This window comes from Neopsephotus bourkii, unplaced genomic scaffold, assembly GCF_033783945.1.
Source record: "Neopsephotus bourkii isolate Nb327-2 ecotype Australia unplaced genomic scaffold, CSIRO-AGI_Nbou_v1 NB_1154, whole genome shotgun sequence".
Taxonomy (NCBI): domain Eukaryota; kingdom Metazoa; phylum Chordata; class Aves; order Psittaciformes; family Psittacidae; genus Neopsephotus; species Neopsephotus bourkii.
In genome coordinates this window covers 1534455-1562192 of record NW_026901640.1, presented here as the reverse complement: position 1 = coordinate 1562192, position 27738 = coordinate 1534455, and the positions used below count along the sequence as shown (strand labels likewise).

Genomic DNA, 27738 nt, shown 5'->3' with positions numbered 1-27738 from the left:
AGCAAATACAGACCATTTTAATGTCACTTCCCATGCCTTTAACAACTGTGTCACCACGGAGAGGGATACAGGACATTTTTGCAGAGTATCTGAAGACAGATCAAGATTCACCTGATGCATTTAAAACCTTAAAGGTCTTTTACCCTATCAAAAATTAAAGGGCAGAAATCCTGACCTTATGGGTTAGAACACACTGCAAAGAGAAACAACGGTCCAGAAGCTTCAGGAAGGTGCAGCTACATCCAAAGCAGCAGTAAGGCTTTAGATGGGGTAAATGAAGGATGTAACTGTTGCATTTATTTGTTTCCCAAAGCAAACAGAACCATCCTGCACCAATGACAGGGAGAGGATGAAGGTGACTTACCTTGCTTTGTGTGAACTCTCTGAACATGGCTGCCAGCCCATCATCATCCACATCACTGTCTGTTTTAATAGCAACATTGAGAATGTGAATGGGCTCCTCACGTGCAGCCTGCAATTGAAAGAAAACATTCTCCATCAGTAAATAGTTACCAACAAGTTCTCAAAAGAGGCTCCCTAAACACAGCTCTAACACACAGATGTCCATGGGGAAATGGCCTCAGCAGAACACGCTGTGCACCAAGGAAAAACATGAGGGAAATCCTTGACCAAGCAGCCTCACAAATGTGAAGTTTCACAGGAGTAGGAGTTAATGCCCACAACAGGAGCTTCACTTGGAGAATCCAATTCTGATGGTCACATCTGGCTTGGCTAACCCGAGTGTGGTGCATCTGGATGCAGAAGGAGTGTAGGGTCAGGTAGTTTCTTTATAAGACACAGCACAGGCAGGACATTAGAGGACTTTGACATCAAGAGAGGTGATGAAATTAAGTGAATTCAAAGTGTAGGAGCAAAACAACGTGTGCTTTCAGGTCTCCACCAAAATGCAACAATGTGGAAGCACAAATTACATTAGAGCTTTGAGAAATGAAAAATTCAGCATTTGAGAGCCTGTGGTTAACTGTGAAAAACTGAGTATGAAAAGGAAGTTATCCTTGGTGAGGTGAGGGGGAGGTAAAGAGAGATCTAGGGGCATTAAAGCTGGTGGTAATATTCTGGAACAAGGCTACAGTATTCACACACATCAAGATTAATGGATCAGTTTAAAACCAAGCCCTGTTCTGGACACAGACTGCATTCCCACAGAGTTTCCTGCTGTTGGGGGGCAGGATAGAGCAGTGGAGCAGCTACCTGTGTCTCTAAGGGAAACTGGTCTTCTGTTACTAAGGATTATGAACCATCTGCTCCCTCTGCACCTGTACTCCACATTAATGCAAAAACTGAGAGGTTCCTCTCATCTTTTCCTCCTCAAAACAGTGCTGACAGGTAGAACAGAGGGAAGAATCTGAAGGCAACGTGACTAGGAAGGGTGTAAGGCACAAAATAAGTCAGACTCAAGGTAAAGGCAGTTGAATATGCCGTTCAATTTCCCGATGCACTTAATTGTGGGTCTAAACTCTCAGTTACGCTGCTGTGGATCCTGTAATTGTGCTGATGTTAAAAGCTACAAACTAGAATTACACGGAGAGCAAGAGATTTTGTTGTAGTTTTAGAACAGAGTCAGAAAATGGCCACCTACTTGGAATCACCTGCTGTGGAACAAGTAAACGAACCACATACATAAATACATAAAGCTCTTAACTCCTGCTTCCAGCACTGGAACCAGTGAAAAGTATCTAGCCTGCAGTCACTGTGGCATTCCAATGCCTTCTCTTTCCAGGCTGAGAGTAATCTCCAGAGAAAAAAACTGCTGTACCTTGTCTTCATCATACAAGGAAGCATGGCCAGCTTCAGGGAAGGTTGGGCTCTGGGGAGGAGAGTCGCAGAAGCAACCCATCACTTCATCAAAGATTCTGAAATACACCAGAGGAGTATTAGTCAAGACGCTGCTGCAAGGCCACACAGCACTGAGAGCCACAAATCATGTCACTAAAGGGGAAAGGGAGAGAAAGGAACTCCTTCCCTGTGCAGGACAAACTCAGAAGATGAGGAGCACCCCTCTAAACAAAGCAGAGCCTGGATCTTCTAACATTAGTCAGAGATCTTGTGGTTGCAGGCCCTCACGACTGCTAAAGGTTCTGTAGGGTGGGTTTTGCCCGCCCCTACAAGACTGAAATCATAAAGGCCACATGCTCCCACTTACACGCATGTGAACAAGAGCGTTAGAGGAAATCAGCACATCTACAAATGATCCCCAATCAGCAGAGATTCAAGATGCTGATTCTCCTGGTTGCAAACTGCTCTTACAGCAGTCTGAAGCTTTCTGCTGTCATCTCAAGGATCCAAACAAACTTCCACCTGAAATCCCAGAACTTCGCTCACAAGCTCCAGCCCCGTTTAAACCTGACTCTAGACAAGACAAAGGTTTTCTCCAGTTCCATCTGGGCCCATGCAGGAAGGTGGGAACACACCCAACCCTCACCCTGCCCCACGTACCTGACAAAATCCTCGAAGGTGCGGAAGGAGACCATGCCACCCATGCGCTGGCACGGTGGGGTGAAGGAGTTATCCAGCAGTACATCACTCACGCTGGCTACGTGGACCATCCCGTAGTGATTGAGGTTGGAAGAGAAGGACATTCTAAATGGCAATTCAACAAGATAAGAGTTAGTACAGACAAGGGAGAGAAGGGCATCCCTGGATAAAGATCTGTGCACGTATGCTTTGGCTACTTGAAGCGTGGCTGTTTATCCAGTACAAGTGCTGCATCATTTGTTAGCTTCTTCAGCAAGCCAGACCTGCAGTACTGGCATGCCTTGGTACCATTAATGCCCTTACCTGGACATTGTCCCAGTGTACAGGAACAGTTAAAGGAGTTAGGAAAGGATGTTATAACCTTTTAAAACCAGAATTCCTTAAGGAGTTTCTTGCAATGGCAGGTCAATTCTGGCTATGCAAAGCTGAAGGTGGTTTTCCTCCTGTATGCACGTTTTGCTTTACAGGTGGAACGCTGAGATAAACAACAATAATTCTAAGCTTTGGCATTTTAAAGGTTTAGTGATTTTTTACCAATTAAGTTCAAGTGTACCCATGCTATCTCGTAGCTTCCACAATTTTTCTGGCCATAGCATAATTTCTGCTCCTCAAATGCAGTGTGGTACAGTGTCCTCCCTAAAGCCCTATGCCAGAAATAGAGGGGTTTATAGTCTGACACTGAAATTGCCATTAAATAAAGTCCTATTACAGTGCCTTCCACTTTAACTACTCACCAGATGCACTCCTTCAGCTAATTTAATCCATACTTTAAAAACATTGCAACTCCCCTGATTTATTTTGCTCAGGTTTGATTGCTAAAAGGTGGCAGCTGCTCAGTACAAGCAGTTGGCCACAGAACAGAGCTCCAGATACTCACTACTGTCATACTCATGCCTGATGCCCACCGTTCAAGCACTGAGGTACAGCACAGCACACACATCATTCATACAGGACCAACCCCTTACGTAAGTGAGGAAGGCACTGAGTAAGAGACTTCTATTTAAAGCAGAAGCAGCACTTCCTAACGATCATCATTCCTTCCTGGCAGAGGGCAAGGTCCTGAGTATACTGAACATCACTCAGCTCCTATAAGAACTGGGCTTTGGTTCACTTTAATAACTGTTTCTCATTTCTGAACATGACTACAGAGTCATCTTCATCCACTGAGGAACCCACTTCCAAAGCTCCCTGCAACACGGTGAGACCCTCAAACCTGCTCTGAAGAGAGAGGAACACAGAACTGGCACAAGGCAGGGCTCTGCAGCACAGAACAGCACACTCGTGCTCGCTTTGCTCTCCCCAGAGCTTAGGAAGGCACTAATGGAGCTCAGCTTCTGTCCTCCCCAACTGGTGCCACAACAGGAGGCAGAATGGGATGAGGACTGGAGGCTGCTGATGCTGCTACTTACCAGCTTTACTAAGACTTCTTCCTCTCCACACACAGAAAACCACTGTGATCTGGTCCTAAGCACATTGTTAAAGAGTCTAAAACATCAGCAGTTTGATTAATAGCTCTCCATGCTTAAAGTCACTCTACACTCCCGTAATTTATTTCTGATTAAGAGCCATGAGACTTCCAAACCTGTTTTTACTATTTTTCCCTAAATAGGCTTGTAAGCAGCAATAAATAATAGGTATTCATGTTTGGAAAGAGAAATATTTTTCAGGACATGCCTTGGTGTACATTTCTTACAACCAATACAAAAAACTACCACAGAACAGTAACTAAACAAAGAGACAGCAGACATTTCTCATGTATTATTTAAAACAAGAAATACTTTTCAACTGAGACACAGGAGGAAAAATTAGTGTCCGAAACACAACAAAACATGCTGTCAGCTGTTTGGGATGTAGATTCATCTATGGTGGGAAGGAAGTGGAACAGCCTCGAAGCTAGTTATCAGAAACTAGGGTAGCAATAGGTATGTTATCAGGAAGGAGTGACTGCCTGGTTCCCTGTGACACCCTACCAGAGGGGCAACAGCTGGAATCCAGTCCCAAAAGCCAGACCCTACAAGCAGCATCCTGCTGGCAGTTTGCTGTGTACCATACTGCAGATGAGCCGAGTGCCCTGGCAAATTTAGTGACAAAGGTTGCTGCATGCAAAGGTGTTTTTAAAGGGGAGAGAAAAGCTGAAAACATGTTTTAGACAAAGGGAGAGCAAAAGGGAAGGAAAAAGAAGAGTCATGTTTGAAAGCTTCCCAAGTAAAGGTAAGGGCACTAAAACAAAACAAGTTAAAACATTAAGTGTTAGGCTACTTCTTTCTAGTCTGTCTTTTCAAATGTTAAAAGATGACAAGTACCATACCTGTTTAGCGTGGGGATGTTCCCTCTGTAATCAAACAACCACAGTTAGTTACCGATTGGTTAGTGACAGCCATCATCAAGAACTAGCATCAAGCTGATCCACAGACCAGCAACAAGTTTACAGTTTTACTAACCCCAAATTTGCCAACCATCAGGAACGGGGCAGGATTCAACTTCCTGGACCATGAGAAGGCACCCACCACCTGACCTCGCCTGCAGGGCTGCCGTGGGAAGGAGCACACATGCAGGTAACATACCCCAGGAAACCATGCCGTGTTTGCAAGGTACCAGCATTTCTACAGCATCAGACCCACCTCAAGCTCTTTGCATGCACACAAGCAAGACCAGAGCAGGGAGTTTACACTCCCTGATGGAAGGGCAAACAGCACAGATGCTAAAAGTGACCATATCGCACAGGAAGATTGCAGCAGGTTCAGGAAAACAAGGCAAATCCTCGTTGCCAAACCTCTCTATTAAGCAGCCATGCACACTGGCTCCCACAACAAGGCAGTAACAAAGCAAACACATGCACGAACACCATTTAACACGTGGCATTTTCAGCATTTCAAGGCCTTGAATACCCAGAACAACAAGCAGAACTTAAGGCTATTTATAAGAACATTTCATGTCAGTCCACCTCTTCCCTTATCTGCATGCAGACCAGGGCTTAGCGATGCACGTGAGGCAGAAGAGAGTTGAGGGGCACATCTTCACACCAGCGTGTGTGAAGAACTGCTCATGCTACATTCATGAAAGCACAGGGCTGCATACTGCTCCATGCAAGATGTAAAAACAGCCGCGATCTGACGTTCAAAACAGTGAAGACTAAGCTGAAACAAAACCATGCATAAGGATGCTTGCACAAAGAGATCAGCAAACACAACCAGATGGAAAGCGAAGCTTCAGGGAGCATGTAACTGGACATTCACCCTCCCCTTCCCTATAGAAAACTGTAGGAGATCAAACCACAGACTTCCTTAACATCCTTGTCCATAGGCAAGACCCCAAGTTCGTGGCCATGAAGTTTCAGTATTCAATGACAGGGTGTTCCCAGGTTAATGCTGCTAAACACCCCTGTTTTAAACTCAAGCTGGTTTTGTCACTGCAAGGTTGTGTGTTTGGTACATTACTGGTAGAGGCATGAAAAGTTCCTGTGATCCCCTTAAGCCATACAGGAGAAAGCACAAAATGACCTAAAGACCTATCTGTTCAATGGTAAATAGTATTTAATGTTGTTTGGAGGCAGTGGGGAGGGACACTGAGCCTGTGGTTAGGACCAAAGGGGCCATGGGGCCTTGGGGTGGGGGTGTGAGACTTTCTTCTGGACTATTGTTTAGCTTGGCAAATAGTGGGAAAGCTGCATGTGATCTATTTCAGGTGGGAAAACCAGTCTGGAGAGGCCTGGCAGTTCCTACACTGGGTACACTTGTGCAGTGCTCCCTGGGATGCTTTCAGAAACAGACAGGAAAAGAGCCCCAGCATAACAAATGTTCCTTTCCATCTCAGAAAGGGCTCCCTGTTGCCCTGCTCCAGGATCTCCAGCCTCTCAGTACGGAGCTGAAGAGACTATGGCAGGAATTGCAATGAGGAAAACAGAAGACCCAGTGGCTGGGGATGTCAGAATGGAATGGAGGAGTCTCCAAGCTGCACACTGTGGGGCTGGCTCTCTATCTACAAGTCATGGTATCTGCAGAGGGCTTCTTGTAACAGGAGCTGCACTGTCACTTGTCCCTGACGCATGCTAAGAGGCAGAGGTCTGGTATCTGCAGTGCAAGCAGGCCTTGTGAAAGGGCACTGCGGTTCACTGAGCTACTACACCCCTGCACCTCAACATAAAGCACCAGCTATCAGCCAGGCTGCTCAGCCCTGGGCAGCACCAAGGGGCTGGGAGCTGGGTAAAGGCGCCATCCTCCACAGCCAGCTCCATGTAGCTGGTCACAGGAGCAGGAACCTTCCCACCACACCAGCCCCGGCCCTTCTCCCTGTCTCATTTGAACTCCCTTCTTGACCAGGGAAGCTGATCTCACCAGGAATCTGCTTCTTCTCTTACAATCCCTCCTCCTGCTCAAGCAAGCCAAAATCCCCTTGGCTCCCCATGCACCCCCGGGATGAATCAGGATTTGTTTCCCCTTGTCCCTCCCTTTCTTCCCTTTATTTATTTCTTCTCCAGCAGGAGCACTCCCCTATGGAATGATGGCAAGGCATGCAAAGCACTGCTGGTGAGAGCAAGCTGTGAGAGCCAGTGCCAGCGCCGGGCAAAGCTTTTGAAATGAGGCAGCAAAGCGGAATCAGCAGAGGTCGGCTGAATAACCCACTTGTAGTTATTAACAGCAGTAGCACAGGAGAAAGAGCAATTCCACTGGCTCTGACCAGTGGCATTCCTCTTCTGTTTCTTCATTTCTGTCGAAGGATCTAAACAGAAGGCTGTGAAACATGCCTCAAACCATACATTTTGCTGGGGTTTTTTTTCCTCTCCCTCTTTCCTTCCCTCATTCTTCTGCTCCCTCTGTGATTCAGCCAAGCTGAAGCTGCTGCTCAAGTCCAATTTGCATGAAATTATCGCCGTTCCATTCAGTTTGCTGCCCCTTCAACAGCCCCTTCTTTGCTCTGCTGGAAGATCCTGCCCTTCTGGAAACAGGCAAAGCCAAGGGAACGGCAACACATCACTGCTGCCTGCTGGCTAATTAACATCCAACCCTCAGCACGGAGCTGCAGGGATTTAGGGGGGTCCTGGAAGTGTTTCCCCCTCCCTCCCGAGAGCAGCCGCTCTTTCCCAACAAGGAGGGGACCTCAGGCTACCTAATGATACACTGGAGTGGTACAGCCGGGTCTGCAGTGCGGCCACGGCTGCTTCAGTACCAGCATCCCAAGGCCTGATGCAGGAGGCTGGTTTCACAACTCCTTTAGTCCCCAGAAAACACTCCTGTTTTGTCAGAAATTCAAATCTTAGGAGTACATCATAGTTAAATGGGAGTAGGAGGGAACCTATAAACCTGCTCTAAGTGTCGTTTTCTTATTCTTCTGTAGAAGCTCTGTTTGGAAACAGCAATAATTAACTTGGCTTTCAGCCTTCAAAATGGGTTTCTGCCTATAAGCTAAGGAAGAGGCTGACAAAAAAGAACAACCAAAATACTCCATAGATGATAAAACATCAAGAGACAGCAAAGGAGAGGTCATGCACCACTCTTAAGCCTCGAAATCAGCAACATCAAAGTCCAAGTAGGGCATCAACAAACATCCACAAGCACAGGAAGAGGAGATACTGGGCAAAGCCAAGCACAAGATAGTTGAGACACTGATACTGTTAACTTTGGAAGTGCAAAGAAACTGAAGACTAAACTTGAGTTCCACCCTTGGAAGCATCACGGAGAGCAGGATGCAGTCCCAGGAATGGATTCAGCCTAGGCAAGTTGCAGTAAGCCATTTGCCTGTATGTCCATGTTTGCCAAGTTGTGTGCATTCCCAACTCTAAATACAACGAGGGTGAGCTGGCATCAGACAGCCTGTTACCAAGTTTCAAAGGTAAAGCTAAGCCAGTTATCAACACCTGAAGTCTTAACCTGCATTGTGGAAACCTTCCTTCACTTCCACCTTCCAATGGCACCTCCTGACTCAGGGATTCCCCAGGACGTGTCAAGGCCAAGTGTGGCAGACAGAGGTGGCATGTGGGACAAAAGGAAGGCATGGGCTCAGCACATGGATGGATTGGGAAGGCATGGCCACTGCATCAGAGGGAGCAAACCAGGCTGGGTTACACTTAGCTTTCCTCTGGGGCTCAGTGTATTCTGAAGGCATCATTGCCACACCCCAAAGCAGAGGTACACCCAGCACCTCTAGGTCCCCTTGCCAGCAATTGTCTTGGCATCTGATAGAGGGAACACAGCTACTTCTGAGTTCTTCCCTTCTGATCCTCCAGCACATCTGCTGCTGGGGAAGGAGAGAGCAAGAGAACAGCTGAACACCCTGGCTGGGGAACACGATGAGCTGGAGACAGGGGATGCTTCGGGAAGAGCAGGGCAGCAGCACCATTCTGCAGCAGGCTCCAAAAGCTGGCTACAGCAGACAATGTCCCAGTTTAATTTAAACCTTACAGGTTCAGACAGAAGAAAGGCTGTCCAAAAGCAGGAGAAGAGAGGGGGATTATTAGAAAAACCCCTTCTCCTGTTGAAAAAGCACTATAATTCCCTCTCCTAGACACACAATGTTTCTTTGAACAGATTTTAAGCTAAGATTGGGCAAGCACTGTTTCATGCACTGAACACCTAAGAAAGGCCTTTCAGTGTCTTGTCACCTGGCCTGCCATTCTCACAAAGGAAGCCGAACTCTCTAAACACCAGTCAATATTCCACCAGCTTCCCATCTCAGCAGGGCAGTCTGAACAAGAGGGAAGCAAAGAACAGCTCAGAACAGGGCTCATTTCTTTCTCCCATCTTTTCTCCCCAGGACTCTAGATGACTGAAAGAGGCAGGTTATCCAAATGCAAGGGGCTCTGCACATCAGCGTTTGTCTGCAGTACCCTGCTGCAGCATGCAGCCATCAGCATCCCGTGGACACTCTCGTCTCGCCTCCTCCAGATGGGATCACTGCAACGCCCTCTACTTGGAGAGGGCTGGCAAACTCCATTTACTGCAAAAGGCACCAGATGGTTACCCTGTGCTCCTCATCTGCCTTGCACAGGGCAATAAGGATGCTGGCTTTGAGCTGGAAAGCCCTCTATGGTTTCAATTATAAGCAGTTTTTCTCCCTATGTCTTACCCTTGCAATTGGGATCAGTGGGGATTCTTACAACGGGATGTTTTCTATTAATTTAAACAAATCATACGCAAAACAGTTTCTGCCCACAAAACCCACCAGGAGCAGGTTGAATTTCTATGACTTTGTTAGCAGATTTAATAGTTTTTCTTTCCTCTCTAAAGCTTTCCTGTGGGTAGTTGATGGCAATTGTTCAGTGGCCAGAAATACAAAGCCTGAGTGGCTGGCTGTGAGTAGTCAGATCAGAAGTAGTGACTGTGACTGTTGCTGCTACAATTAAGTAAAGACATAGCTGGGTTAAATACCAAAGAATTTAAATATAGTAACCACTACCAGTTTGCAGTTTTCTGTACATGAATATTTGCTCCAGTAACATTTGGGCCCTTGAATGTTCACAGAAATCAAGACACAAAAGGGATCAAGGCTTAAAAATACCTGATAAAGTGCTGAAAACCATGTGGCACCATACTAATGTGATGGAGCTTAGGAACACCAGCTCCAATAAGGAATGTTCTCTGGCTGACCAGGACCCAACCTCAAAGCCTCAAGGGACCTTTTGCTTGGTCAGCTGGGATACTTTGCCTTTTGGGATTTCCCTTAGAATGCATTTTTAGCTTTTCAGTCTAAAAGCTGGTGCTACACAAGATACAGAAAAACAAACGATGGACGTAGACCATGGTCAAAAACAACAAAGAAGACTTCAGCAAGACAGTATCAGTTTTGAGATTTCTGTATCTTGGGCTTAGCACAAGGTTCGCCTTTATACCCAGCTTAAACCTCCACACTCAGAGCTAACTTAAGCCCCAGGTGTCCTGCTCTGGGCTGTGCTGCAGCACCAGGGCACACGATAGCTGCACACTGCAAGAAGCTGCATCAAGCAATAGGAGCCAAATTCATTGCTAACAGACTGAGGTGCAACTCCAAGGGACTGAACTCTAAGGGCTTGCCTGTGCAAGCAGTGGCTTTGTCCCCAAGCCTGCTGGCCTCTGCACAAGGACCGCAATGCGCCTTCAGTCAGCCATCAGCAGTGCTGATGGTTGAGAAGCAGAACTGAGCCACAGAACATTGCCCCAGCGAATCCAGCATAAAGGGGGAGAGATTTCAGGACAAAGCAGCAGTTCCCCAAGCAGGAAACAGTTCTCCTCTTCCAGCTGACCTTGTCCAATTAAGCTTGTGTGCAGTAATAGAGCCGTGGGCAGCACGGGCAGGCCAGATAACCCCCAAGCAACAGTGGTAACTGAGACCAGTGGAGGGAAGAAATGGAGAAAGAAGTGGAGGGGGAGCATTATAACGGGATACTAAAAATAGTATGCAATTATTTACAACTATTCTAGAAATGTAGGAACCAGATGAGACCAAATGCATGTCCCATTTGTACCGGGAGCGGTTTGCGCTGCTTGTTGAGGACAGTCATTCATTTCTAGCAAACCAGATTCTGAAAACCATCTCATAAAATGTACTGATGGGTTCTCAATGAAGCGAGACTGGGCCCCATTGCCCAGCCCCACCAAAAATAAAAGGAGGAAAAAGATGTTTGGAAACAAAGGAGAAAAATAGAGCCGGTGCCCTCCAGCCAAACCAGCACAGAGCAACAGTGGCACCCGGCGGCCACCGAGGTTCACTGCGCCAGGAAGAGAACAGCGGCTAAAACACCCCCTGAGCTCCTGCTGCAAGTGAAAGAACACGGGAACTGACTCAGCTGGCGGTGCTGAAGGGGTTCTGATAACCAAGGGCTTTGGGGTTTTGTGCTTGGTGCGGTTTTAAAATGATCTTAGCACACAGTAGGAGATGCGACCCTGCTTCTGTAAGATGGAGCAGCCAACAGTTGATGCTTTTGGTTGCAGACGTAAGAAATACATCTGATAAACACTGGCTGAAAGCCACAGTATGTCAGCTCCAGCGCTTCCATTTCAACCCATTCACACATGCATCTTGGGCTCCAAAAGAAGAAAAACACATGCTAGAAAAGGTTTCACCTTATCCAGTAAAGCCAGGTTTGAAAGGAGAGCCAATCCCAAACAGATACAAAGGGCTGGCAGGGGAGTGCTGCAGAAGGGACAGAGGATGTTTGACTGTTCTTTCTTGCAATTCCAAGTAACTGATTATTCTGCCTGGAATTGTACCTTTTGGAAGGCTCAGGATTCAGCTAGAACTGACCTTTTAGAGGAAACTGCCTACAGAAGCTGAACTTCATCAGAAAATACATGAGAACTATTGTATGTAAATGAATCCAAACTGCAGAACCTACCCCCCACAGCTCCTGAGGTTTGAAATAGCTCAGGAGAAGGCACTGGGTAATGCAGGGGTTTATCTTAAGTAGTCTGTGCTTATCTGAGGCACTGGGACTCTCCCTTTCTCCACCAATTTTGTTGCAAGCTTCCTTTGCTAAGATCAGATGTGCCCCCCCCTAAACCTCCCGCTCCAAAGGCACCTGCAGACGTGATCTGACCTGTTTGGGTGGGAGGTGGGCAGCATGAACTGGAACTCCACCACACAAGTGTTGTCCTTCAGCTGGCGGTGCTGGACACTGTTTAACTCATAGGCAATATACGCCCTTCGAACGTACACCTAGTTAGAGAGAAACACCATCAGTTTACCTGGGGTAAGGAAGCAGAGAGAGACAAAGAGACAAATAATACACCAAAGACTTAAAAAATAGTAAAACCGAAGCAGATATCCCCCCCAAATATCTCAATAGAACTCTAATCCACTAGAATTTGAAGTGATCTTTTGAGGAAGGCTGGTCTGGCAGGATGCAACCAACAACAGGGTAGAGGCTGACCACATTCTCTGACAGCAGCTTCATTTTCAACCCTTTCAACCATCTGATTCTTTAAGCAAAGAAGATAAGTGAATGAAGTTCCAGATTCAAGTTATTAATATCAATGTTGCTAAATGCCAAATTCCATGCAAAAGGCAGCTCTTCTAATCCTGTGCTCAAAAAAACCCCATAACAGAAAACTAAGAAAAATTCATGACGTTTGGTTTTGTCAATGGCAACAGGCTTACCTCCAAAGCTGCCATCCTTACCACCTGGTTACTGTGGTAGAAGAAGTTGGGAAGCACATCAAAGATGGATGTCTCGGACAAAATGAGTTTCTAGAAGAGATCACATTAGGCATGGGCTGTAAGAGGGAACCGCCTGTCTCGCAAACGGGTCAGGCAGAAAAAGCAAACGCACCCCAAATGAAGCCTGACTAGTTCTCATTTCTGTGCTCTTCCTGTTGCACATCAAGGATTGTGACCTTTTTATATTAAATCATGGAATATCTCAAGTTGGAAGGGACCCAGAAGGATCGAATCCAACTCCCTGCTCCTACTACCTAAAACTAAACCTGTATGACTAAGAGCATCATCTGGCCACTGATCTCCGACAGGCCTGGCACCACAAGTGCTTCCCTGGGGAGCCTGTTCCAGGGAGCAACCACCCTCTCAGTGAAGAATCTTTCCCCCATGTCCAATCTGAACTTCCCCTGATGCAGATTCATCCCATTTCCTTGTGTCCTACTGCTGCTCCCCAGAAAGAGACCAGCACATCTCCCTCTGGTGCCCTCCTCGAGGAGGCTGTAGACTGTGATGAGATCATTCTGATATCAGCATAGGGATGAAAACAAATATGAGAGGGAAGCTACAAACCAGAACAATACAATTTAAAGCCACAAGGACCTTGGTACCACAGGTGAGATTTAATACAAAACATGGAGATCAGAGAGGAGAAAGCAGGGAAACAAGGAGAGAAATTTGGTAGATACCTGCAGGTTCTCAATGCAGAACTGGTGTCCGTACATGTCAATAGCAGACAGGAAGATGGACTCCACCTGGTTGTGACGCAGCTCGTAGGAGGGCAAGTGGGAAGCAATGAGAACCTGGTGAAGAGCACACACAGGGGATGTCAGTGGATGCTGAGCCATCAGCTGTTACCTCCAGAGCAGCACCAGCCTGCTCCATCCCAGCAGAGGCGGCTGGTTTCTCCTGTGAATTCGGTGGCACCTGGGTGATGCTGCAAAACTCTCTCCCCTCCCCAGCCTCATTTGTGTATCTGCTCCGTTTGTATTATTGGCAATTCCCCATGGAGCAAAGGAACAGCTTCAATCAAGTTCCATCAGTGCATGTGATTTAGCACTGCAGAGCTGCAGTCCTGGGGATTGCCTGACCGGCTGTTAATTGGAAAGCAGAGCTGGCAGGCAGCAGCTGCGGGGAGCAGCACCAGAGCCTGCCTCTGCACAGGCACCAGCACACACTGGTGCCAGGTATTAAATGCCCAACATGAAGGAGGCAGAGATAGGAAGGGGAAGCAGCTTGCAGGGGAAAATGAAGTGAAAGAGCAACATAAAGACATAGACAAGGACAGCAGCACCATCCCCAGCATGCTGCTGAGAGGTTCAATAACTGAATGGTTCAAGGACACAAACACAATCCTGAAGGAAACATAAGGTCACTGAGCAGCTTCAAATGCCCCGTTCGTTTTCAATAGTCAAGCTCTGAAATAAAAGGAGTGATCCTCAAAGTGTCAGCTTCCCTGCTTTCAGAATGGAGATAGGGATTGTGGAGTGAGAGAAGTGATCAGGCTACAGGGCTGGCATTACCATGAAATGAATGTGCCCTCTCACTCCTTCCTGCCTACAGACCAACTGCTAAAGAGGAAGCTCACAATAATATCCAAGTAGATATTTGTCATTCAGATTATTATCTGTACTAGAATGTTGGAACTGCCAATACCAAGAGTTCTCCCAATTATTTTCAGATTAAAAGAGATTGACAAAACACAATTCAAAGCCAAAAGAAACCTGCAAAAGACCAACATAATTCCTTGCAATAATTCCGTAGTGGTTGCAAGGAACACGTAGCTCTTGTGCAGATTTCTCTCTGTGTTCTGTGCACACCAATTCACAGTTGTAACGCTGCTGATGAACCCAGATTCGTGTCCTGGCTGTTCACTGCACATCTGCCTCCACATTCCAGGCAGCCTGAGCTAGTCAGGTTCACAGATTATATAGGCAGAAGGAACCACAGCAACCACATATTTGGACTTCCTCTGTCACACAAACCATAGGTGACTCTCAACTAACTCCTACTTGAGCCAGATAAAACCTTTTGGATGAGGAGGAACAAAAGGAATGTAATCTGCACTTCAAGTATTACAGTGGTTGGGAATCCACTCCAATCTTTGTTAGCCTGTCACAATGATTCACCATCAGTTAATTCATTTCCCTGTTAAAGCTGCTCACAGTAATCTACTCATCACATTTACACAGTAATCAAACTAAACATCAAGAGATATAGACTTTCCAAAAGAGAGAGCTCCGAGCGGGAGCAGTCCCTATTGATCAACGGCACAGGCTGGCTCTCGCAGGGATCAGCCTGGATTCTGAACACGCTCCCTTACCTGCCGCGCTCGCAGGGCCACTTTGGCGTTGGTCGTCTTGCTGAGCTGGGTCAGCTCTGTCAGAATATTAATCAGCTCATCTGTCAAGGTGGGGTCACGGCCACAGAGCTGGTCCTAAACATCAAGAGAACTGAAAACGCTTAGAACAGAGGAAAACCATCTCCCGTCCTCCTGCAGAGCTGAAACCTGAATTACACACGCACGTGCTGGACCTCTGCAGGCCCCCACCTCAATCACTCTGTAATGCTGTGCTGACAAGGGTACAGGTATTGGGCTCTCAATACTTTTACACACATAAATAAAGCTACAGAGGAAAGAAGGGACTGGCACTGTCACCCATTTTCTTATTTGCAGCATGTGCTGTGGCATGCAAACACATGAGAAATACTGACTTGTCAGAGAGACTGGTTCCTGTGTGATGTACTCTAGGTTACCCTGCTCTTGCAGGGGGGTTGGACTAGATGATCTTTTGAGGTCCCTTCCAACCCTTGGGATTCTGTGATTCTTTAGGCAATCAATTCCAGTCATCTAGTCCTACATGTCATGCAATGAGCAGGACATCTTCAACTAGATCAAGTTGCTCAAATTCACATCCAACCTGACCCTGAAGGCTTCCGTGTGACCTGTTCCAGTGTTTCACCGCCCTCATTGTAAATGTTTTTCCATTACCCAATTTCAGTTTTGCATCAGAACTCCCCTCTAGCAGCAATGCAAAACCCAAAGAGCATTCAATCGTAGTGAAATGCCTTTTGTTGTACGCAAGGATTAACAAAGCTTCACCATGAAAGGTGACCAAACAGAAGGCGTTTTATCTGGCAGGAGAACCTCCTGAAGCCCACTTCAAAACCACCTCAAAACCCCCCAAAACCCTGCAACTCCCCAACCACACACTTGATACAGCTTCAGCAATACCAGAAAGGGAAGATCCTGTCATTCCTCTAACAAGCCTACACAAAGCTAAGTAAAACCATGATTCAGTTTCCATGAATAATCCCACAGTCTTTGACTCAACTGTGGCTCAGTGGCCTGGGAGCCTCTTCCTCTCACTCCCGAAGCTGGAAGCCTTCTAGGAGCCTCTAATGTGTTTCTTCTATCCAGCACTTAACAGCTTTTCTCTTGGCAAATGAACCACAGGAGAGCAATGAGAGATGAAACTGGGATTTGCAACAGGAAAGAGTGCTGGTGTCTTTAAGAGATGTTGAACACACAGAATCCAGAAAAGACCCTTTGAAGGTCCAAGAAACAGAAAGGGGAAAAGGGAAACCTCTGTGCAGCAGGTTACACTGATAAGCCTGCCAGGGAAAACAAACTAAAAACCCAAAAGACAAGTAATACAAGTCCCATAGACTGACTGACAAATTACAGCTCATGATACATGTGATTGCAAAGGTAAACAGCTACTATCTCTTACTAGATCATTGTCCGCTACTAACCAACCTTGGACCAGCAAACATTTCAACACACACAGGAAGGATGAAGTAGTTCCCATCCTGCTTTAAATGTGCTAGCTAAAAAAGGTGAAGGATGGCATAACAACACTACTGCTAAACCATCCTCAGAGCCCCCTGCTCCTAATGGATTCCCAGGGATAACTCAGTAACAGGATAAGCATGAAGGTATTTTGACATGACATTTGCCATTGGAGGACAAACTTAAACCACCCCACAGAAATAACTTGGCAGCAAAAGGCCACAGCCCACCAAAAGTGTCAGGGGATCCCTCCAGTGTGTTTTAAGCTCTTGCAGACTGGGATGTCAACCTTTACTTGAGTAGAAATCATAAAATCATCACAGAATGATTTGGGTTGGAAGGGACCTTAAAGCTCATCCAGTCCCAACCCCTTCCACTGGAGGAGCTTGCTCCAAGCCCCTGTGCCCAACCTGGCCTTGAGCACTGCCAGGGATGGGGCAGCCACAGCTTCTCTGGGCACCCTGTGCCAGCGCCTCAGCACCCTCACAGGGAAGAGCTTCTGCCTAGTAACAAATCCTAGGCCAGGAACTGGGAAGTAACTGACAGTGGCTGGCAGAATGGCTGCAGAGGAAGGCAAAGAAAAAGGCTTTGACGTTCCTCTGCATTCCCTGTCTCCCAGCACACACCAACACGAAGACACAGCACAGCTCTGCCCCCACGACGCGCACGCCCGGAGGTGAAGAACCAGACACAGCAGAGTTTCAGTCCTGTTTTAGGGAGAAATCATCAGGATGCCAAGAGCAAACTGAAGTGGGGAAACTGGCACCGCGCTGGCTCTGCCTGCACTGATTGGCAAAGGCAGCAGCAAAGCCTCAAACCAGCTCTTTGACAAGGCCTAACGCCTCCCCGGCACCCCTGTGTAATTACACACTTGAGTGACTGGACTCTGAAGCAAATTGAAGGCCTGAGCTGTGAACAGCTGCCATTTTCTCTCTCCATCACGCCAGCATGATTACTTGAGAAATGAACAGCCCCTGCTCAAAGCTACTCCAGAATTCTCAGAGGAAATATGGCTCCGTGTTCAAATAATGAGATTCTTAAGGCAAGTGTTACTTACAATCACACGGCACAGCAGAAAGGGAAAGAAAGGAAAAGAGGAGGACAAAAACAAGGAGGGGGAAAGGAGAGGCAGAAAGAAAGAAAGAACCGGTCCTTCTACCTCACCGATGGGAATTGAAGAAACCCAGCCTCAGCCTAGCACAATGATGACTGTTTCTGCTTTGGAGAGCTATTTTGGGCATGGTTACTCTGAACAGATTTTTGGCAGTACCAGCCCACATTGTGCTTGTAAAATGAATTAGAAAAGGAGCGTGGAGAAGAGGGAGATAGTATTGAAATGAGCCTCTTACAAAGCACGATACCTAGCTGCAGTCTGTCATAGCTAAATTCAGCCTGCCTTGAGGAAGGGGGCATTCATCCTGCTTCAAAGCGTTTTGTGGGACAAGGAGTTCTTGAGGCTTTTTATGAAATATGAAATAAAGGAGACAGGACTCAAGTGGGTTTTAATTATTTTTCCTGGGAATGTCATTTACTGGGAGTTTTACCCATTAGTGGGACTGAAGTAGATGAAACTGAGAGTTTTCATGGAGTAACAAGCCAGAAGAAGCAGCGAAGGTGATGGCGGGTGCTGGCATGAGGGTTCATTTGTGTTTCTAGGGTGGAATCTATGTCTGTCCAAGAGGAATTCCGACCCCAGGACATTCCCCATCCTTTCACAAGCCCCCTGGACACCATACCGAGGGTCAGAGGCCTGATGAGAAGAGACCAGCTTTGTGATGAGGTAGTGAGTCAGATTCCACTATGCAGACCAGAGTACACTGGTCCAAAAGCACCACTGCAGGCCTGAGACCAGACTGAGACCATAACCAGGAAGCAGCCAAGAGAGTCACCATCAAAGCTGTAAGACTAAACTACAGCTCATCAAGGCAGAGCATGTGAAACTCCTCAGGGGCCTCCATATGGGCTGGCTCATGCTATTCCCTACCAGGATATCACCCTCATTACTAAAGAAGGACCATACAAATGTTGCTATTGCAACACCTGCTTTTCGTGCTGGCAGCATACTGCTTTGCTTTCCAAGCAACTCCCAGTTTGAGCACCATGAGCTATATAAAGACAAGACCTCTCTGAGACCTCTGGAGACGAAGAAGCAAACTAAACCAAGTCACAGCCCTCTAGCATCCTCCCAGTGTAAGAGTGAAGTCTGCATCCTTATCTCCTCACAGATGCTCACAAATCACTTGCCTCTCATAGGCAACCATTGCAGGACATTCATGAACCAGAAGGTGCACAGAGACCGAGCAGGACAGTGTGTCCTTGGTCTCTTCTGACACACGGCTTACATGCCTCAAGAACATATGAAGAAACCCTTCTCTGCTGCCACTGCTTCTGTAGTCAGAAGGTTCCACCCCTGAGGAACAGAGCTGTCAATTCAATACCTTTCAAAGCATCAACCACACAACTACAAGAAGCAGCAAATTTCTAGAGCACCAACAGACAACTTACAATGAGCATTGTAACAAGCAGGTTCTTCTTGGTGACCTGAGCATGTGAGAAGATGTAGTTCAACACAGCATTCATATCACTTTTATTCTCTTCCCGAAGCGTAAAGACACACTTGTCATAGTGACCTGCAATCAGAAAGGCACATTTTTCCCAGTCTCCACACCCCTCTGTTAAGGAATACACAAGATGGGTCTTTATTTTTCTCCATACATGTGTTGAGAATCTGCTTTGCATGGTCCACCCAGCTCTGAGAATAAAGCATTTCCTGCACCAGCCCTCAGCTGCAAACTGTAATTTAAACATCCTAACTCTTGTTAAAACAGTTCCAACACCAAATACCTCCTTTGTGAGCAATTCTAAAGGGAGGAAAGGTGAGCTCAGTCTTTCATTTCAGTGACAACCAAAATAAAATAACAGCAAAAAGACCTGCACCATCCTCTACTACCAGCAAATTGAAGTGGAAATGAAGCTGCAGTACCATTAGGATGGTGCAGGTAATGGAGCAGGACAAAAGAAGAGTGGAATCTGAACTACCTGTAAGAGCTGGGGCCTCAAAATCACCTAGTGCTCCACTGCCCCCTTGTGCCTGCATGCAGCAGTGCAGTGCATTTAACTCGACTGTGTTTCAGGCTGAGGTTTGTTCTTGGGAAAAGCAGCTTCCTGGTGTTCTACTGCGGGTGCAGACAGCTCAGTGATCTTTTGGGGGTTCTTTTACTGCACTTGATTTTATTCCCATAGAATTTAATAAACAGGCAAGAGAGACCTAAACAGAGTGGTGAATTTAAACAGTTTTTCCAACTCTAGTTTTGCTGCAGATGCTCAGGAATCAGGAAATCAAGCTTCTAATATGAAGCTTCTACATATGGAACCCTGACCAGAAAGTTAGAGTAGTCTTTATTGAGGGGGGTCCATGTGGACCTTCTGGGATCAAGTGTGGTTCTTTCAGAAGTCAAACCCTTGACATTCTTAGAGACTCACCATGCTGAAACTGAGTCTCCACCTTCAGATACTGACGCAGCAGATCCATCACCACTGCTTTCATGTGACCTCGAATGCCACTCCGGTACCTGCAGAAGCAAGTAAGTGAAACCTAGCACTGAGTGAGACTGGCCAAGCACGGCTTCTGAAGACCCGCAAGTGAACAACACTCACCAGGAGTGGCAGAACAAACCTGTTTGCTTACAGAAAGAAGCACACCTGAAAACTGCAATTGTTATGTGAATCCATAATTCCTGCCATTAATATTATGGGAAGCAAGGCTCATGTATCCTTTTTCTTCTACAGATACTCAAAACTCCAGACATTGGAAGGCGTAACACACACCAGCAGCTTAGTGAAATGGCCAAGACATGATCAGTGTTAGGACAGAAGTTAAATCTTCCATATGGAAAAGGGAAATGGAAGGATGTGTCTGTGAGCCACACACGCCCTGAGGGAAGTGTGCAGGCTTATTCCTCGTGATTTAGACTCTGAGTGTAATAAAACCATTTGAATACAGATGAGCAGGTTCAAGTCTTTCAAGCAGCAGCAGAACACCCCAACCAACCACCCAGCAGTTAGGGAGCAGCCTGGAAAACGGCTCACCTCTGTACCAGCTGCACAATGCTCTGAGTGTTCATGAAGAAGACCTCACGCTCCGATTTGCGGTTCAGGGTGGCTGCGTGGCTATCCAGGATATTGGCAATCTGAAAGAGAGCAAACACATCAGAGTCCCCGTCCTGGTGGGACAATCTGGCAACTGAGCTCTTCCAAACAGACCAGAGCTCCAGCACACCCCAGCAAAGGCCAAAGCCTTATGAAGTGCTAAGGAAGATAATGACCTGACAATGATACAGAAATCAATGCACAGTACCATATACTGGGGAAATCATCTTCCAACACCTCATTACGTGACCAGGCCTCCCTTGGCTGCAATCACTCTTTTTTGAGGCCGACACTACATATTGCACTGCAGCACATGCACCAGGCAAAAAGCAAGTAAGTAAATGCCCACAAGGCCACTGATAGGATTAAACTGCTGCCAAACTGCCTGTTTAAATGTACACTGAGCAGGGAACACACATCCTTCAGTACAGGCAAAGCAGGCAAGCTCAAGTGATACAGGTAAATATATTTCATCATGAAAATCCCATGTTGAAATGCATCCTTCAGGTCCAACTAACCTCCAGATAATTTAAAGGAGCTTTCCCTCACTCTCTCTTTGCCCCAGCGTAAATCAACTTTTGTTCCCCTATGAAGTGTGGTTTCATCACCTGTTGGCTGGGAAACTGGCAAAGGACTGACGTGATGTTGCTGGCATATTGGGCCATCTCCTTCTTGATGGACTTCTCTACATTGGGTGGAATCCGTCCAGAAACACTGGTCATGATGTCCTGAAGCTCCAGCAGAGGTAAAGATGGATCTCTCAGCGTCTTCATTAGTCGCTCAACCCAGCCCTTCACCTGGAGAGAGACAACTTGGTGTAAAGACAAGCATGAAGAAAAGAACAAGCAGCAAAAAGGGAGAAAAGGCTTTTTATTGAGGCCTTCTTCAATACTGTTTTATCACACAGCTAATCCAGGGACTGAGAGCTGGGGTAGATGACACAGCTGCTGTGCTACCTTAAACCAAGAGCTGACTCAGATTCATCCACCTTCTTACCTCCTCTCTCTAGGACTTTTACCACAGCTGGCTACACACGTAGCTCCCACGTACAAGGCTGCAGTCACAAGCAGTAAAGATCAAGCTCAACTCCTTGTCGTTGTTTTGGGTGTCATCAGTGGGATTTCCCATCTTACTTTCTGGTGAGATGGACTGGGAGGAAGTCTAAGAAAGAAAACTGAATTGATGGGGCACTAGCAGGGTAGCACTGCCTGAATCCTGACATGCAAACTGGCCAGCCTAACCTATCTAACTGATAAAGAACCAATGGATACCTTGCTGCTGAAGTAGGGCTCTGGCAGGCAGTATCCATTCATCACATTGACCAGGTTATCCAGGACATAATGGAAGATGCGATGGAGTTTCTCACCTCGAAGCGCTGTGCTCTGGATCTGAGGCAAGGTACCTGTGTGCAGTTCAGCCTGGGAACACAATGAACAGCACAGTTTGTCACTAAGCCACCTGCATGGCATCATCCATGGTGGTAGCATCCGGTTTACCCTCAACTGGAGACTTAGACTGAACGTGGAAGAATCCCCCGTGGGGAAAACGCACTTGGTTGAGAGACAGAAAGGTTACGAGCTGGATCTCCAACAGCTCCACACAAAACAGGCCAGTGGTACTACTGAGGTAAGAAGGGAACAGGAATGTATGTAACTTTACCCTGAATCAAAGAAGGAGACAATGATCTGAGTTCTAGTCCTCATCTGAGACAAATGAGTGGTAAAGCGGCAATTCCAGTACACTGCTCACATCTGAAACTGGTTCCTTCCACAGGACCATCTCGTACCACTCTCAACATCACTCCCCTGTTAAAACCGCAACACACATTTGCACTTCCTGCAACTTCTCACCTGCTGAACCCTGCTGGGATCATCCAGCTGGAGCTTGGCAATCACACAGCCTGGATCCAAGACAGCTCCTGGGCGTTTGACATAATGGATGCAGCCTGATTCTCCTGCTGTTAGTGTCATCACCATTTTCATTACCTGTAGCAAGGGAAACACGTCACCCACTCAGCTGCCCACTCATGTTCCCCCAGTGGTTCTAGTTTTGGGTTCAGACTTTCACAAAGGCTTAAAAACACACACACTGGGAATGAAACCCCAGACAATAAAGTGAATGGTAGAATGGAATAACTGGCCACAAACTAGCACAGCAGGAATGTCATCTGCTCCACACTGCCCAGACCAGCAGGTACTCATGAAGGTCCCATATTCAACACAATGAAAAAAGCAGATACAATTTACTGTGGCAATAGAGTTCACTGTGCTCTAAAGGCTAGAGGTGAGTGAGCCACTTGCAAAAGCTACAGCAACACATTCACTCCTAGCAGAGAGAACCAGGATTGCTTTCTAGAGGTCATAGGTCTCAGACTGCTCTTCGCAGAGGTTCTTCCTTACATCAACATGGAAGCTCTTTGCCTTCAGTGCAGAAGGGCAGGGTATGAGGGGAGATGGTTTAGTTTTACCATTGGTATACTACACACCACAACTGGGAACACAGGAATTGAGTAGGTGGTTCCTTCTTAGCCACGGCTCTGTTGCAGCATAAAAGCACTCACATAAAATATGTGGATCTCTTGCTTGGTATTTTTCTCCTACACATTGTCCTCAATGGGTTTAATTGCCCCTCTGTCAACACACACCCTCCCCTCCCTCAAATCTGTTTGAGCCATTGACTCCTACACAATCTCTCATGCTTTCCTCACAGTGATGCAGACATTGTTCATCCTCCTCTTCTCCAAGAGTTAAGGAACTTCCAAGGGAGAAGGGAGGAGTGACACTGATTAACTCATCCGATCAACCTGATAAATGAACAGGTAATCAGGGAACTCTCAATTTGCTACTTCATCTTGTCATATGACTGTTTCTGAGTCTGTGTTAGTGCTCAATAGTGGCTACACACAGACAGCCTTCTTCACCACAGCTAGAAAACACAGTACACACAGACACCACTCTACCTTGGTGTCACAGCAAGATAATCATGGTTAAGGTTAAGGTTATCTGAGAGAACTTTTGCTTATGACTTGGTATACAGTCATCAGCATTCCCATTTCAGCTGTTAAGCTCTTAATTTCTTCCCTACCCCATCAACTGTCTCTGCTGATTCCTGTGCTAGCCCAAGTTAAAGACAACATCTGGAAAGGAAATACTGTGACTTATCCCTTGTGCTCAGTTCCCAGCTTCAAAGCATTCAACTTCTCACCCCCCACCACCAGCTTTTGCCTGGGCACACTCAGCACCTGCAGCCAAGTCAGTTCTCTGAGACTCTTTTACCTCTATTTCTGCAAAGCACTGGCCAGCAAACACGTGGCCCCCATCCTCCACCACGTACTGGATAAGCTTCCCAGCAGAAGGTGAGCGCAGAATGGAGGGATCGTTCTCCTTTTCAAACACACAGGTCTTGTTCCCTATAGTGATGCGATACCTGGGAAAGAACGGGATAAATCACTGCAACACAATTTCTGGGGGAAAGCATGCAAAGGGGAAAATGCATTCTCTCTTTCCCTGTTCTAACGAAAACCCCCTCAATCAACTCTTCCAAGCTGAAAGGCCCAGCCCTGCATCTGAAAGCTCATGTTAAATGTATCAAACTGAGCCTATGGAAGCCAAGGATCAGAAACCAGACACAACAGCCCTTAGCAAGGTTGGTAGTGTGCCACTTCTGTGTTGCTTCCCCACAAAACGCTCATTACCAGAACCAGAACCAAGGAAGCTCCAGATCTCATATAAACAAAGGCTGGTGTTACTGGAGATGACACTTGCTACACAGAACACTCAACACATGCACCAAACTGCCCGTGCAAAACCATCCTGTGTCCAGCACAAAGCTGAAGAGAGCAGGAGTGATCCAAACTTTCCTTGTACTCCTGACCAGATTCGTTACATTTGTCACAGAAAAGAAACCAGCAGAGGGGGCAGTGGCTCATGTTCCAGAAGATGGGAGATTTACGGACCTTATGGCTCTGATCCCTGCAGGGGGTTTTGAGGGAATGCACTGAAATAGCAAATCTTGGGTCTGTTTCTGGGGGACTTGTGGGGTTTCAAGGATTTCGAAGATTTTCATATTCTAGTTTTTGTTTGGGTTTTTTATAACCCAAAAGGGCACTTTTAAAGAACCAGCAGCAGAACATGGACTCCACGCACATCCAGATCTTTAACAGTAGCCAAGATCTGCTCTTCAGGTGAAAGCAACTTGTCCCTTTAAACTCATCCATGCTACGCCCAGCAGCCTCTTCGTAGGAGAGAATCCCGTTCCCAACTGATGTGTAAAGTTACAAATACACCTAATTCTGTCTTGTTTGCAAATGAAACAGCGATCTTTACAGGTTGCTACCTGTCCACTTCTTCTTTCATGTAGGTAGTATAGCTGCTACCGTCGTAAGACAGGAGCAGTCCTCCATCACTGAGCCGGTGCACATCCACCTCCACACAGGAGCTGTTCATGATCACCACGTAGGAATTGGGAGACTGACGGGTCACCTGCAGGTCCACAGGAAAAGTATGGAGCCCATGAAATGAACCCAGCATTTACAGTGCCTTGGTTGCCACAACAGACAGTTTTCCAGCACTCCAACAGTGGGAATTGAAGGGGAACAGAGCCACTTGTTCTCATGTTAGATGGGAAAAGCACAAGAATTCGGGATCACAAGGCCAAGCATTTAGCAGTCGAGAGATGCCAGAACTAATGCTGTCCATTAATCTTGATTAAATCCTTTCACACCAATGCATTAATAGTACAGGATTGATTATGCAATCATATACCATTTCTTCACCATGATCTACATACAAAGCACAGTCATGTACTAATATTGCCCAATGAACAAGAGATTGTCTCCTGGAGAAAGCAGCTAAAGCTCTCCCTGGAGAAAGGCATCCTACCACAGCCTCTGCCACAGAGCTCCTGCTTGAAGCTGGGTAAATGCTTAGAGCACCCTTTAGTGCTGTTCTGTGTCTCTCAGCAAAGGGGTGCCAAAATACAACCACAGAGGTGCACGATATTTATAGCTGCAAAAAGCAGTGTATGGTCACGTCATTAAAAGCTGCACTGTAATAAATTTGCCCAAGTAAGCTCATTGAGATTGCACAGGCGATCTTCAGTCTAGTATTCCCTAACCCTTGTACATTTGGCTTTGAAACCTCTCAACAGTGTTTCTAACATGGTCTTTTCGCATACAGCAACGAAAAAGCACCACTAAAGGGAAAAAATACTACAGATTCTGGTCATGCTGATGAAACTGGGCTCAAACACCAACAGAATAGAGCTACGTGTTCAGAGACATCAATCGAAAGTTCTGGTCAACCAACAGGCAGTATTCTTTGCCAGTCACAAAGTTTTCTCCACCCTATGCAGAGCATGTCTTGACCCTGAAAGATTAAAATGACCCTGAAAGATATTGCAATGGGAAGATGTGATGGGATATCACCATAAGGGAGATTGTAATGATTGCCCAACCCCACTAAAGCAGAGAAAATGAACTCTGAACAGATTTAATTCCAGTAATTATACATTACAAAGATTAAGCAAGAACAGCACAGGCATTCCCAAGTAAAAGAGACAAGAGGATGGGTATCCACACTGTGCATCATACCTTCAGCACATACTTTCGTCCTTCATAGATGAGTTCCACATCCACAGTGTTCAGCAGTGTATGAGCAGGCAGGACTTGGCCCCTTGAAAGTGAAGTACAAAACGAAACTGGTCTTTTAGAACCCATTGAACTGCTACCAGGGGCCCAAGTAGGTTCAGGGATGCATGCAAGAGTTTGGAAAACACTAGCAGAGAGATGGGAGCAAGCTTTTAAACCACCTCTTCTTAGGAAGAGTCTGCCAGAGAAGAGTCAGCAGACAACAAGCTCTGTGTGTTTCTGGACTGGACCTGAATGAAACTTGTAAATCACAGCTCATGACTATGGGCTTCTCAGCAATTTTACCTTTCTAGGGAGTGCAGGAAGTTGGAGACGCTGTTGCGGAAGCTGACATCAGCCACATGCAGAGCTCCACACACCACTCCCAGCATGGTATCAGGCCTTTCAGCCTAGAAAGGAAGGGTACACAACACCATTCTATCTCCTTTAGCTTCAGTCCACTCTGGACAACCACTTGCAGAAACAAGTAATCTCAGCTTTATTTCTGGCTCACGGCTGACCTTTCTTAATTGATGAGGAATCCATGCAAATACAAATAGAAGCAATTACATTTGTAACTCCTTCAAAGAAGGCCACACTTCTTAATTCCTGGATCACACCTTGAGGCTCCACCTACACGTCCACTAAATCTGTCCCAAACTGCAAACCGAAACACCAGCCTTAATTCCCATGTACACTAAGATGCTTTTCTAGTCAATCTCATGATGGTTGGGTAGTTGTCTGCTATAAATAAGAACTAAGGCCAATGAAAATACTAATTCATAAAGCAATAAGCAGAAATTAACCACTCCTAAATCCTTATCCTCTTGCAACCAGCATGCACCAAGCTTGTCCTCACATCCCCTTTCTCTTCTCACTCCAATCTGTAGTCTGTAACGGAAGCAGCTGCACCTGAACTTTCTCAGCGATAAGTCGATCCAACCAGCCCGTGTCAATGCGGTTCTGCTGGAAGCTTTCTGTTTCCAGGAGTTTAATCAAGTACTCCACAGTGGTTCGGAAATCCCCTCGGATGGACAGCTCCTTCAAAGCCACTACCATGTTTCTGAAAGAGAGAGGAAAACCGATTATCTATCCCATACTAACAGCAACGATGTGCAAACTGGTTGACTTCAGGTAGTTCCCCCTTATGAGCTGCTGGGAAAAAAACAGCCTGAAGGTAACAGCAGAAGAGCACGTGCACTGGACCAAGATCCCGTATAACAAGCTTGGGAATGAAAGAACGTTAATTTCCTTCAATCTGGTGCAGGTGGGAACAAGAGGAGCTCAACCAGCCAAGCTATAAACCAGGCATTCTCACTGTTACCACATGTCAGGAGCTTAGATAGGACAGACAGATGTGGTCTCCATCCCACAAAGAATGGAAGAGAGAAAAGGCTATGGATGCAAAAGGAGCCTAGATGACAGGTCAGACAGTCCTGTCTTGTGACTGGATGCTTCCTCATTCCAAACGACAAAAGGACGCTCAGTGGTTTACAAACCATTATAAGGCACTGGCCTAACAAGTTATCAGTGTTTGTCCTGTTAGAAGCCT

At 46.5% G+C, this 27738-nt stretch overlaps 1 protein-coding gene across 3 annotated transcripts in view; it reads right to left on the bottom strand.

The window, feature by feature from the left end:
- ACACA (acetyl-CoA carboxylase alpha) overlaps window positions 1-27738 on the bottom strand; it is a 113400-nt gene that overhangs the window by 59506 nt on the left and 26156 nt on the right. For 2 of the 3 annotated variants that reach the window (XM_061363376.1, XM_061363375.1), the window contains 19 exons: window positions 27099-27249; window positions 26493-26596; window positions 26151-26232; window positions 24896-25041; window positions 23836-23986; window positions 22411-22545; window positions 21832-21978; window positions 21169-21357; window positions 20501-20601; window positions 19895-19983; window positions 18917-19041; window positions 14942-15055; window positions 13308-13421; window positions 12565-12654; window positions 12005-12123; window positions 4805-4828; window positions 2458-2601; window positions 1778-1874; window positions 365-472 (listed from right to left, as the gene is read on the bottom strand). In XM_061363376.1, coding sequence (XP_061219360.1) covers window positions 365-472; window positions 1778-1874; window positions 2458-2601; window positions 4805-4828; window positions 12005-12123; window positions 12565-12654; window positions 13308-13421; window positions 14942-15055; window positions 18917-19041; window positions 19895-19983; window positions 20501-20601; window positions 21169-21357; window positions 21832-21978; window positions 22411-22545; window positions 23836-23986; window positions 24896-25041; window positions 26151-26232; window positions 26493-26596; window positions 27099-27249 — 2230 coding nt within the window. Of the gene's footprint in view, window positions 1-364; window positions 473-1777; window positions 1875-2457; window positions 2602-4804; window positions 4829-10413; window positions 11602-12004; window positions 12124-12564; window positions 12655-13307; window positions 13422-14941; window positions 15056-18916; window positions 19042-19894; window positions 19984-20500; window positions 20602-21168; window positions 21358-21831; window positions 21979-22410; window positions 22546-23835; window positions 23987-24895; window positions 25042-26150; window positions 26233-26492; window positions 26597-27098; window positions 27250-27738 lie in introns of those variants that run through there. The other variant, XM_061363377.1, reaches the window with a different exon arrangement.